This window comes from Rhinatrema bivittatum, chromosome 6 (genome assembly GCF_901001135.1).
Source record: "Rhinatrema bivittatum chromosome 6, aRhiBiv1.1, whole genome shotgun sequence".
In the NCBI taxonomy this organism is placed as follows: domain Eukaryota; kingdom Metazoa; phylum Chordata; class Amphibia; order Gymnophiona; family Rhinatrematidae; genus Rhinatrema; species Rhinatrema bivittatum.
Genome location: NC_042620.1, coordinates 112973956 through 112987330, shown reverse-complemented (window position 1 = coordinate 112987330; position 13375 = coordinate 112973956). Strand labels below are relative to the sequence as shown.

The window sequence follows — 13375 nt, the reverse complement described above, 5'->3', positions numbered from 1 at the left end:
GGAAAACTATGGTCCATGAGCCAAACCCAGTCTGATGACAGGCTTTCTCCGGCTCTGTCATTATCTCTGTCCCGCCAGAGCCTTGCAATATTGTCATCAACAATGGCCTGAAATCGTGGGCATTTGTTGATGACGTCAACCTGGGTGTCGGCAGCCGGTAGTGATATCCCCCTTAGAGAGAGCATAGGCAGAAGAGTAGCTCAGCCCCAGTGTCAGCCAAATAAAACAGGCACAGCATTGCCCGCTGGGCAGAAGAGGAGGAACATTGAAGCCCCACCAGAATCGGCGCATCCTGAAAGCCAATAAAGGGAGGCCCTTGTGGCTGCCAGTAGACCACATCAAACCGGCGGCCGAAAAACAGAGAAAGAGGTCCATGCAACCGCTGATGGACTCCATCCCACCGGTGGCCAAAAGACAGGGCGAGAGGGCCATGCAGCAGTGACAGTAGCAGCAACAGAGGATTAAGAAGAGGCCCCGAGGCTGCCAGCAAAAGAAAGAGAAGGAGACCTTCCTGGATGTGGGTGTGAAGGAATGGGAACCTGCCTGGGGATTTGTGTGTGTGTGTGTGTGTGTGTGTGTGAAAGAGAATGAATAGAAGCCTGCATGGGGAGGTATATGAGAATGAATGAGAATCTGCATGCGTGTGTGTGAGAATAAATTGGAGCCTGCCTGAGAGGTGCACGAGAATGAATGTGAGCATGCATGGGGCTGTGTGTATGTGTCAGAATGAATGGGAACCTGCCTGGGAGTGTGTGCATGTGTGTGGGTGAGAGAGCATGTGTGCGCGTATATGAATGAGTGAGAGAGCATTGTGTGTATAGGTAGTTGAGAGAACATTGTGTGTATGGATGAGAGAGAGCATGTGTGTGTGGGTAAGAGTATGTATGTGTGTGAGGGGTCGAGATAAAGAAAGCACACTTATATGCAACAACCCTCCTTCCTCTCTTCCTGCTAATCCATGATAATCTCAGGGCATCTGGAAATCAAAAGTTCCCAGGTATGGAAAGCAGGGAATTATTAAAAATCCTTACTAGTTTTAATTATTGGGTATTATTTGATGGGTCTGTTTTGAAATATTTTATGGGTATTTGCAACATTTTTATATGAATTTTTAACTATTTGATGTTATGCTATTTGTTTACTGTTTTGAATTATTCTTTTTATCAGTATGTTTGCTGCTTTGGTCCTCTCACTGTGGGGTATACTTGCCACTGTAAGTGCACCCATCCCCGTCCCTTGGCTCCAATAAGCACCAGTAATGTGGCCCTGTTTAAAAAGGGTTTTCCCACCCCATCATAGGGGATGATCATCTGGGATCCAGTGATCACCAGATGGTTTGTTTCAGTATTAGAGTGCAGGCGGTGATGGTTCATTCTGAAGCGAGGGTCCAAGACTTCAGGAAAATTAACTGTTAAAATGGGGGGAGTACCTCCAGGAGTCATTAGATAGATAGGAGTATCTAAGGGAAATAGAAGGGCAGTGGGCAAAACTAAAAGCAGATACTAAAAAAACAACTCACTTTTTTGTTAGAAAAGTAAATAAAAGCAAGTGGGGAAAAAAGAGTTTGCTATGGTTTTCTAAAGCAGTTGCTGAAAAAGTAAGGTAAAAAAGATCAGCGTTCATAAACTATACGTTTCCAGTCATCACATTTATATTTCAATTCCACTTTTTCAGCATTTCAGAGTGGAATATATTCAGGTTCTGCAGGTATTTCTCACAATCTGGGATTGTACCTGAGACAACAGAAGGTGAGGTGACTTGCCCAGGGTCACACAGAGCGGCAGGGGGATTTGAACCCTGGTTTGTAGTCCAGTGCTCTAACCACTCCACACCATTACAATTCAATAGAACAGAAGACTTGTAACCTCAGAACATGAAAAGATACACAACACAGTCCACCTACAAATCTCATGAGCTTTCAAATATGTTTCTGGTACCTGTCATTTGTACAAGTTGAAACTACTAAGCACTCAGCTCTCCTGCTGAGCAGCTCTCACCAGCTTTCTTAAAACTAAAACCTGCTCTCACACAGATTCTCTTTTTGAGACCCCTTTACTCCTCACTAGAGAGAGAGCTCACTTCCTCCACACAGGACACAAAGGGATGACAGGATTTAAAGACACAGTAGCATACTTTTAAATCATATACCAGCCCCCACCTCACCCAAACTCCCCCCAAATTAAACTCTTCTGCGTAAGGAGAACGTGTGCTTTTAGTAATATATGGGTAATGGATGTTACATCAGCACGTGCTTTGCTATGCTCATGAAATTTCCAGTATGGAGAGTTTGCATCTGCTTTCCAACCCTTAGTCCCGGCTCTCTCCAGCAGCCACTTAGAAGACTATGCTGAGTGCCTTATGATTTTTCTGATCCTTTGGAAAGATTCACAAACCACTCTACATGAAAGGCTGAGGAAGTTAATAACTCATCTGTGTGTGGATTGTATGGAGAAACTGAGGAGAAAGAAATCATTCTTTCCTGACTTGCAGTGGGGACAAACTTGTAGTCTGTGGCTTATAGAAATCCTTGTAATTTGTTAGAATTTGGACTTATCAAAGTATAGTCTCCATCTGATTGTATATTTCAGAAAGTATAATTTGCTGCAATTGGGACTTCACTGTGGAATTTCTGTTTGGATCCTGAGTTTTTCTGATGTTTTCTGTTAATAAACAGGCATTAGTTACTACCCTTAACAGATGGCATGGAAGTAACTGCACAGAGCAGCAGCTACTACCATGAGCAACTTGCTGGGCAGACTGGATGGACCATTTGGTTTTTATCTGCCGCCATTACTATATTACTATATACTAGCAACTCTTTCCCGTTTGAGTAATTTACTGGGAAGGGACTTGTGTGCTTTGTTGCATTTGCCAAATGTGGTTTCCTGAACAGTACATCCAAGTTCGTTACAGAATGGTACGAATTCTGTCCAGTGAAGAAAAGCACCTTGAGCTCAATCCACATCTGCTTGACCTTTTATCCATAAGAACCCTAAGAACCAGAGAGGTTTGGAACTCACTTCCTGAACAAAGGTTTACACATATTTGGAATAGGTAAAATGTTACTAAGATTAAGTCGATGGCTGTGGCTCTGCCTCAGTTTTTAGATGTGAACATTTCTCTTTCTCATGCAAGTGCATTTAGGATGAATATTCTTCTAAGAATTTGTGTGGTTTATGTCCCCTGGATTTAATAGGAAAATTAAAATGGTATGAGACAAAAAAGTATCTTTTGGAACTCCCCAATGTAAAGGTTTTTCACGGAAACGTTTACAAAACAGGTTTCTCTGCAGGTGTTTCCAGTTTGTGAAACTCCTTCCCTTTAAATCTGAAAGAAGAAAAAGATGTCGAAGTTTCATAAGAATCTGAAAACTTGGCTCATAACAGTGGCTGATAGTGATTAAATGCAGTTTTATTGTTTGTATTTTATGATTTTTGAATTTTATGTTATTGTGATTGTTTTTACGATTTGTTGTAAATTGCTTTGGACGATTTGATCAGGAAATTTTGGTCGCCGCATCTCAAAAAAGATATAATTGCGATGGAGAAGGTACAGAGAAGGGCTACCAAAATGATAAGGGGAATGGAACAGCTCCCCTATGAGGAGAGTCTAAAGAGGTTAGGACTTTTCAGCTTGGAGAAGAGACGGCTGAGGGGGGATATGATAGAGGTGTTTAAAATCATGAGAGGTCTAGAACGGGTAGATGTGAATCGGTTATTTACTCTTTCGGATAATAGAAAGACTAGGGGGCACTCCATGAAGTTAGCATGTGGCACATTTAAAACTAATTGGAGAAAGTTCTTTTTTACTCAACGCACAATTAAACTCGGGAATTTGTTGCCAGAGGATGTGGTTAGTGCAATTAGTATAACTGTGTTTAAAAAAGGATTGGATAAGTTCTTGGAGGAGAAGTCCATTACCTGCTATTAATTAAGTTGACTTAGAAAATAGCCACTGCTCTTACTAGCAACGGTAATATGGAATAGACTTAGTTTTTGGGTATTTGCCAGGTTCTTATGGCCTGGATTGGCCACTGTTGGAAACAGGATGCTGGGCTTGATGGACCCTTGGTCTGACCCAGTATGGCATGTTCTTATGTTCTTATTAATAAAGAATTATAAATAATTAAATAAAAATACATGCCTCTGTGTTTAGTAGGGGAAAAAAAATCTATATTCTTTTGGAAAAGAGCTACATAAAAATTACTATTACTCCTCACTTCTATAGTGCTACTCAGTGGTGTGCAAAAATATTAAGAGAGTAGGCATTTGCATTCATTGCTCCATTCATTTGATTTGTTTAGGTGGTACGGGAATATCTGATGAATGGATAGCATGCATACAGAAATGAATGGTGTGCACATACGTACATTCTGAGTATGTACGTAAACATCATTTGCTTCTGTGCCCACGCTATCCATTCGTCACATACATGTATACTGCCAAAACAAATCAAACAGATGTAGCAAGGAATGCACATGCCTATAAGAGAGAGAGTCCCTTCTCAGTAGAGCTTACAATCTGATCAAAACAAACAGGGCAAAATTGGGAATTTCATTTATTAAGAAACAATAAAATGGAGAAATAATTTCAAATCTCTATATAATAATGCTCCTGAAAGACTTTGGTAGTAACCAACAGGCATTTAAAACATATGGAACTCAATTTATTAAAATATGATTTACACTGCTGTTTCACAGGTATCCCAAAGTCATTCCATCACTGGAGATGCATTTGTATGAGTGTTTGTAAGCAGGAGTCAGGCACTCATGCTCATGTGCAAAGTAATCAAACATGTGCATATGAAAAACTGAACTCTCTAACTTGTGCAAGAAAGGATTGTTCTTTTGCTCACAGCTGTCATTCACATCAAGCTTTTGTAAACTTGTTACTGACCACTTGAACTATTTCAAGCAACCCTGTGCAGAAGATATGAAATTGTCTATTCACAGCATGTTCTGGAGTTATTCCAGCAGGTGGCAAGAGTCTACTTGAAAAGCAGAGAGAGAGCGAAAGTATGTGTGTGTGTGCATTTGACAGCAACAAACTGCAGTTTTCTATTCTGCTGGAGTTATAAAACAGAAGCTGCACAAACTAACCCATTTTCCTGGCAGAGGCATCCCTATTGCTCCCAGACAGGAAGATGGCTTACATCTGTCTGTGGCAGGAAAAAGGATACTAAAGGATAAATTCAAATCCTATGCCATTAGGCATTTAAACTAAATGACGGGGGTGGCAAGAGGACATTGGAATGTCACCCCCTCCCAACAACAAAATCAAAAACAAAAACAAATACAAAAACAAAGGGAAAGGGTGATAGGGATAACAAGAGTCAGCTGAATAAGGCAAAAAACAAGTCCATAAAAAGCAGTAAACTGAATGAGAGAAACTGAAAAACTATGAGCACCAATGCAATAAAAGTCTGGGCAATAAAATCCTAGACCTGCAGGCCCTAATGGTGGAGGCAGACTTGGACGTTGTTACTGTTACGGAGACATGGTTCATGGAATCTCATGATTTGGATACGCCCATACCAGGCTATAACTTGTTAAGGAAGGACAGAGAGGACAGAAAAGGGGGAGGAGTAGCTCTTTATGTCAAAAACAATATCCAGGCAACTGAATTGCAAAGAATAGGGGGTAAAGAAGAAGCATTATGGTCCATCCTAAAAAAAAAAAAAAAAGAGGATGATGCATCCATTTTTACTGGAGTGGTTTACAGGCCTCTGACTCAAACGGAAGAACTAGACAGAGAGCTGACTGAAGTCATCCAGTGGGAAGAAAGGGAGATGTGTTGATTGTTGGAGATTTTAACTTGCCGGACGTAGACTGGAGGATCCCTTCTGCGGAATCTAACAGAAGTAGAGAAATAGAGGATTCCCTGCAAGTGGCTCTGTTCAAACAAATGGTAATGGAATCCACGAGGGAGGGAGTTATTCTCGACTTAGTGCTCACAAATGGGGATAGCGTCTCAATTGTCCGGGTGGGGGTCCACCTTAGCACCAGTGATCATCAAACGGTATGGTTTGATATTGCAAATAGGATTCGGAGAAGTCACACGAAGACCCGAGTTTTGAACTTCAAAATTACGGACTTTGCTGAAATGAGAAAATTCCTGGAGATGGAACTTGGAAGACAGGGACAACTGTGGGTCAAACTAAAGGGAGCAATTACAAAGGCAACTAATCCTAACATTAGAAAAGTTAACAAAAGCAAGAGAAATAAGAAACCTATCTGGTTCTCAAAGGAGGTGGCGGATAAAATAAAAATAACATGGTTCGAGAAATATAAAGGATCCCAAAAAGAGGAACACAGGGAAGAATATCTGGTTAAACAGAGAGGCAAAGAAAGTAATCAGGAAAGCAAAAAGTCTGACGGAAGAAAGAACAGCCAACGAGGTAAACAGAGGTGACAAAACGTTTTTCAGATACATCAGAGAAAGGTGCGAAGTGGTATAGTGAAACTGAAAGGTGAAACTTCAGTGCTCACTAAGGAAGACCATGGAGAAGGGCTGTTGCTGGTTAACAAGGCTGTAGATGGGGATGGATTTGATGAAACCCCGTTTATGGAAGAGAATATATGGGAAGGATTAGGAAAACTGAAAGTGGACAAAGCCTTGGGGCCTGATGAGATATATCCTAGGTTACTGAGGGAGCTCAGAGATGTGCTGGTGGGTCCAGTGAGTGACCTGTTCAAGAGATCCCTGGAAATGGGAGTGGTGCTGAGTGACTGGAGAAGAGCAGTGGTAGACCCGCTTCACAAGAGTGGGAGCAAAGAAGAGGCTGGAAGTTACAGGCCAGTTAGCCTCACCTCGCTGGTGGGACAATTAATGGAGACTCTGCTGAAAGAAAGGATAGTGAATAGACAATTTCAATCTGGTGGATTGCTTGAACCAAAACAGCACGGATTCAATAGGGGAAGGTCCTGTCAGTTGAATCTGATTGATTTCTTTGATTGGGTGACTAGAGAATTGGATCAGGGAAGAACCCTCAATTTGATTTACTTGGATTTTAGTAAAGCCTTTATTACGGTCCCGCATAGAAGACTCGTGAACAAAATGAGAAGCTTGGGAATGAGCGGCAAGGTTTTGGTGTGGATTACAAACTGGTTGACAGATAGAAGACAGCATGTGATGGTAAATGGAACCTACTCTGAAGAGAGAACAGTGTTAAGTGGAGTACCACAAGGATCGGTGTTGGGACCAGTTCTGTTTAACGTCTTTGTGAACAACATTGCAGAAGGGATAGAAGGTAAAGTTTTGTCTGTTTGCAGATGACATTAAGATCTGCAACAGAGTGGACACGCTGGAAGGAATGGAGAGAATGCGATGGGATTTAAGAAAGCTGGAAGAATGGTCGAAGATATGGCAACTGGGATTTAATGACAAGAAATGTAGAGTCATGCATCTGGGAGGCGGTAAATCCGAAGGAACTGTATGCGATGGCGGGTGAAATGCTGCTGTGCATGGAACAGGAGAGATACCTTGGGGTGATAGTATCTAGTGATCTAAAGATGGCAAAGCAATGTGACAAGGCTAAAGCTAGAAGAATGCTGGGCTGAATAGAGAGAGGAATATCTAGTAAGAAAAAGGAAGTGACAATCCCCTTGTACAGGTCTTTGGTGAGGCCTCACCTGGAGTACTATGTTCAGTTCTGGAGACCACATCTGAAAAGAGACAGAGACAGGATGGAGACGGTCCAGAGAAGGGTGACCAAAATGGTGGGAGGTCTCCAACAAATGACTTATGAGGAGAGACTAAATGGCCTAAATATGTATACCCTGGAGGAGAGGAGGAGGAGGAACAGAGGAGACATGATACAGACCTTCAGATACTTGAAAGGTTTTAATGATGCACGATCAACAACAAACCTTTTCCACTGGAAAGAAACCAATAAAACTAGGGGTCACGAAAAGAAACTCTGGGGAGGGCAACTCAGAATCAATGTCAGGAAATATTTCTTCACAGAGAGGGTGGTGGATGCCTGGAATGCCCTTCCGGAGGAGGTGGTGAAGACAAAAAACGGTGCAAGATTTCAAAAGGGCATGGGATAAACACTGTGGATCCCTAAAGGCAAAGGGGAGGGGAATGAAGTAAGAGGCAAGGGGGTGACTTGCTGGTGTGGTGGATGCTACCCTTGACAGACAATCCTTCATACCGTTGATGCAACTAATTGCTCACTGCTTCAATGGTGGGGGAAATGAGGAAAAGAGGACTTGGATTCAGACAACAATCAGCAAGGACATTGAACTGTACAGTCTGGGAAAACAAATAAGCATGGGGGTAACTTGTTTGATGCGGCGGTTACTACCCTTAACCAAAAAATCTGATACTACACTTATGATGCAACTCCAACGGCAGGGGATGAAAGGAAACTGGACTCAAACAGTATCAAACAAGAGCCCTGACCTTGGAGGTCTGAATAATTGATAAGTATGGGAAACTGATAAGTATGGGAGCTTGCTGGGCAGACTGGATGGGCCATTAGGTCCTTTTCTGCCATCACTTCTATGTTTCTATATGTTTCACAACTGTGAACATCCCAGACTGGAGATCTCTCTACTGAAGACAAGCTGTGTGAGTGCACTGAGATCGCTCGCTGTGAATTACTGAGAAATGAAATCCCTAAACTTTAGAAAGGGTGAGTTTATTTTAAAATATAACCCAAACTAAATTTAATTTTTCTTTTGTTTTAAAAATGAAAAGAAACCAAACATTTTGTTGAAATTTCCAGTTTCATTTCTAATGAAAGCACATGCCTACAGCTCTTTTCCTGTGAGAATTGCCTCAGTATGACATTTCCCCGTCTAAAGGGGCATCTATACCTATCTTCCTCCTTCCTCTGGGCATCCACTCTTACTTCTCCCCTTTGGACAGTCATTCTCTCCCATCCTTCTCCATCTCCCCTCCTCCTTTCTTCCCTCTTTTGCCTTTACTAACCTTTTTCCCACTTCTCTTCCTTGTTTGCCTCCGCTCCTCTAAGTACTGCTTTTCCCTCTTGTTCTTCCCTCTTTCCCCTACTTGTATTCCCCAGAGCTTTAACAGAAATCACATCCAGGACAGAGATTTGAAAGGGCACCCTCACTCTCTCCTTGATTTCCCCTCCCTGCCCACTAATCTCATATCTCTCCTCATTCTCTTCCCCTGATTCTTCGCCCCCATCCATTCTCTTTCCCCCTAATCTCTTGATCTTTCTTCTCTCCCCCCTCTCGGTTTCTCCTGTCTTCTCCCTCTCCCTCTCTCCTACTCCCTCTCCTCTTGTCCCTCTCCCCTTGCTCTCCAATCTTCCCCCAGCCCCTCACTCAACCTGCCCCGTCTCCTACCCTCTCATCTACCACTGAAAAAGTGATGAGCAGCTGGAGCTGCTTCCCTGCCTCCTTCAGTTGATTGGCTCATAGTGCTTGCCAGAGCCAATCAAAGGCAGGAGATGGGGACGCAGCAGCAGACTGTGAAGAACTTTCTCCAGGTTTCTGCTCCTGAGCAGATAATGCTGCTGTGGTCCCAATAATACCCACTTAGTACAGATTCTGTCTTTGCTGGTGCTGGGGGAAAAGGCAGCCATGCTGGATGAGGGAGGGGGCTAGTTCCCACCCACTGCCCACTCCTGAAAGGAAGACAACAAAAACTGATGTCTATAATGTGTCATGTCCTAGAAGCGATCAAACCTTGCTGAACAGTACCTTGCTGAACTACCTCATGGTTTTATGTGTGGCAGCAGTGTAAACTAGAAAAATTGGGCAGACTGAGTGGGCCAATTGGTCTTTATCTGCCATCATCTACATTACTATGGCATATCTCTGAAGCTAAATATAAAAATAAAAATTTCCATCAGCGTTCCTTCCATGGGGGATCTGTGCTGCACTAGAGTACTAAATAACTTGAATGTCCCTTACCTGATGGTTGCTAGTACCTGTCACTTTCACATCCAGAGAGCCAGTCAGGACAGTATACCAATTGGTTCCAATATCACCTTGACGAAATACTGAAAATAAAGAACATTTTATAGAATGTGTTTATTTACAGGACATCTGCCTAATAGTCTTTGATTTGTTGCTGCCTAAAAATGAAATGACACATTGGGAGCAACTTTCAAACTATCTGCATTGCTTCCAAGTTCATGGGTACTTTTCACCTGCAATATTTGCAACCCTATTCAAAGTGAAAGCATGTGTAAACTTTCATCTTGAATATTCTCATTGGGATATTGTATCCACAGACATTTGAGCCTTTCTTTTTTGCAAAAACCTTTTGTACAGAAAATAATGCACATAGATTTGAAAATATCATCTAGGCATGTTATTTTATTTATTTATTTTATTTAAAAACTTTTATATACCGGTATTAGTGGGGACATCATACCAGTTTACATTTGAACAAAAAGGCTTGAAAATACATGTTAACAGGGGAAGCGAACTGGGAGGGGGATAACAAGGAGCAGCGAGGAAAGAAAGATTAACATTAAAATCGGGAGAGGAAAGATTTTCCTCTCCCAATCTAAAATGACCTCAGGAATGCCTTCCTAATGAATCAAGAACGCCACATACGGCCAATTTTAAGACAGCCTTTTCACAAGGATAAAAGGCTTTTGCAAATTGCCCTCAGTATTATCAGTAAAGTACAATAAAGTCATTTAGACCTCAAATTTAAGTTTTGGGCAGAAATGGGGAAAATATGCCAAAAAGGCCTGCAAATAATTTTGCTTGCTTAGTTTCAAAATAGCACATCTTACCAGAGGCAGAAACAGACTTTCTTGAGCTATATAACAAAATATTATATTTGGACCTCCCAAAGTCTCCAGTCTAGTACTCCACCTCCTTGCACACAATCAAATTTCAATCAGAGCACACGACATAGAAAGGCCAAAGATGTTGGGGTAGTGTCAATGCAACTCTGCTGGAACCTGTACCAACAGTACGATGCTGCACAGAAACTACTACATGTCGATTATTATATACAGAGGGCAATTTTCAAAAGGGATTTACCTAGGTAAGTCTGTGGAATCTAAGTAGAATACCACCCTCCCTCCTGTTTAGGGCCACTGGGGGTCTTAGATCTGTAAGCTGGCCAGCTGAAAGACTGACACACTGTGGAACAATATAAAGTTAGCTTAGTGTCCTGTTTTCTGCATATCTTCATATCTTATGATTTGATGATGCATCAGTTTGCTGGAATCCTGGGGCATAGTCATAGCGAAACTGCAAGGAATGCTGTTTGTGGGGAAGAAGAAAAACATCACGAGCTGCCTTTCCAAAATGGAGGCTTAAGGCATACGTGGCCTTAGACCTAAGATGGTGGCTTGAACCTAAGATGGAGGACAAAGGGGCTATGCCATTATAATATAAGTTGATGAGTCAGTATATGATTGGGTTGAGGGTTGTAGACCTGACCCTTGATTGGCTCTGGGATTTGGCAACAGACATAAGGCTATGATTCAGGGAAATGCTTATGCAAAATATAACTTTTGATTGGTTTTGTATGCTTTCAATCATAAATGAGAATTATATTATTGCCTGTCTGGGTTTGTAGCAGACAGAACAGTTTTGATATTCCTAATTTGTCCTGTGTTTCTTTTAATAACAACCATAAAGAGAAAGTTCTAGTTTGATATGAAATATTTCTCTTAAAGCCACTTTTAATTCCTTAACAGCTGTTCCTGGAGGTAAAAAAAAAAAAAAAAAAAGGGGTGATGGGGGAGGTATTCAGCCTGTGACCATACACAGGTGGACCTTTTTGATAACCAGAGACCACAAATCTTTGCAGGTGAAAACACCCTCCCCTTTAAGCGGTAAATATACATACTTAATTTCAGAGCACGCATACTTCTGGCTTTGGGAGAAAGGATTAGGCCCAGAGAAAATATGTTCAGGGATTTTGTTTTGAAATCTGCATGCATACTTTGCACCTGTGGTAAAGCAGATGCAAAGTCCATTGACACCTCTGTACCTGCAGTGTTTGCTGGCCTCAGATTTTCAAAGGAAAGTCAACAGGGAGCTTTCCTTTGAAAATTAACTTGTTGTAAGCTGTCTGTATAATTTAAAATTTTTACCCACATAATTTAAAAAAATTACAGACAATTTCTAATCATTTACAGAACACAAAATCCAATAGTGAATATAAATATAATTTTTTAAACATGTGTTGCCTAAGTTCTATTCTTCATACTGTTCTTACTGAAACATGTAATATTACAGCAGATAAAGACCACAATGCTTGTCTATTCTGCTCATTTTCAATTACTGTTGCAATTAACTCAGACCTTACTCAGACAAATTACCATGCAATTGTGTACATGGATGAAGTAGTTATATACAGTTTTTATTGACAAACCCATCTATAGAAAAAAGAGAGGCAGTTTTAGATATCCTGTGGAAAGTGAGTTTGATAGCTAACGCAAAGTGCACTGTAGGGTTGGTGGAAGCCAAATACTTGATTATATTATTGGCAGAAAGTTGGTAAAACTACAAGTAAATAAAATAAAGGCAATTCAGAACCGATCATGCCCTATCCACCAAAAAAGCAAGTAAAAACTTAAGGACTGTGGGATACTATCATCAGTTCATTCCAAATTCTTCTGACTAGGCAGACTTAAGGAAAGGGGCCCACATTTGGGGGACTATGTAATAAAATAAGCTAGGCTGAGTGCACATTTTTACTTATTTTGCATCTTATTTTAGTGCATATAACTTTACCCAAGATTTAATAAGGATTATAGCGCAGAAAAAAATATGCCCACAAATGTGAGTAAAAATGTGTGCAGGAATCAGCACACTTCAATGTAAATCTCATGTTAAATGGAGGTATTGGAAACATAGAAACACAGAAACATAGCAATGATGGCAGAAAAGACCAAATGGTCCATCCAGTCTGCCCAACAAGCTTCTTAAGGTAGTAGCTGCCACTCTGTGCAGGTTATTCCCAGGTTTCTCTTAAGGACAGTAACTGTCGCTCTGTGACATTAACTCCAAGCCTTATGGTACCCATAAAAATTGCAGCTAGCAACATTATTTTACTGGATGATAAGCTTTCTTGAAAATTCAGACAGTGTTGCTTGTCGTGTTTTTCTTATGAACTTGGCCGTAGAAGCAGTCCTGTGCTTTTTCCCTTATGTCTGTCTGCGTATCAGTACCCAGACCAAAGAAGTCGGAGTCACTTGGTTATCTGTATCCTATTCCCCTTTTCTCCTGCCATTGAAGTGAGGATCAATGTTGCAGTTGCATTAGAATCATCAAGGCATATTGGTTAAGGGTAGTGATCTCCATACCTTCTGTTAAGGGTAGAAACCACCGCACCAGCAAGTTGTACACATTTCTCATTTCCATCCTCTAGCTTTTAGAGATCCATTGTGTTTATCTGAAGCCTCTTTGAATTCTTGGACTGTT

At 41.3% G+C, this 13375-nt stretch overlaps 1 protein-coding gene across 1 annotated transcript in view; it reads right to left on the bottom strand.

Moving 5' to 3' along the window:
• RAPGEF4 (Rap guanine nucleotide exchange factor 4) overlaps positions 1-13375 on the bottom strand; it is a 464996-nt gene that overhangs the window by 391321 nt on the left and 60300 nt on the right. The window contains exon 4 of the mRNA XM_029605798.1: positions 9890-9978. Within this exon, the coding sequence (XP_029461658.1) occupies positions 9890-9978 (89 nt within the window). The remainder of the gene's footprint in view (positions 1-9889; positions 9979-13375) is intronic.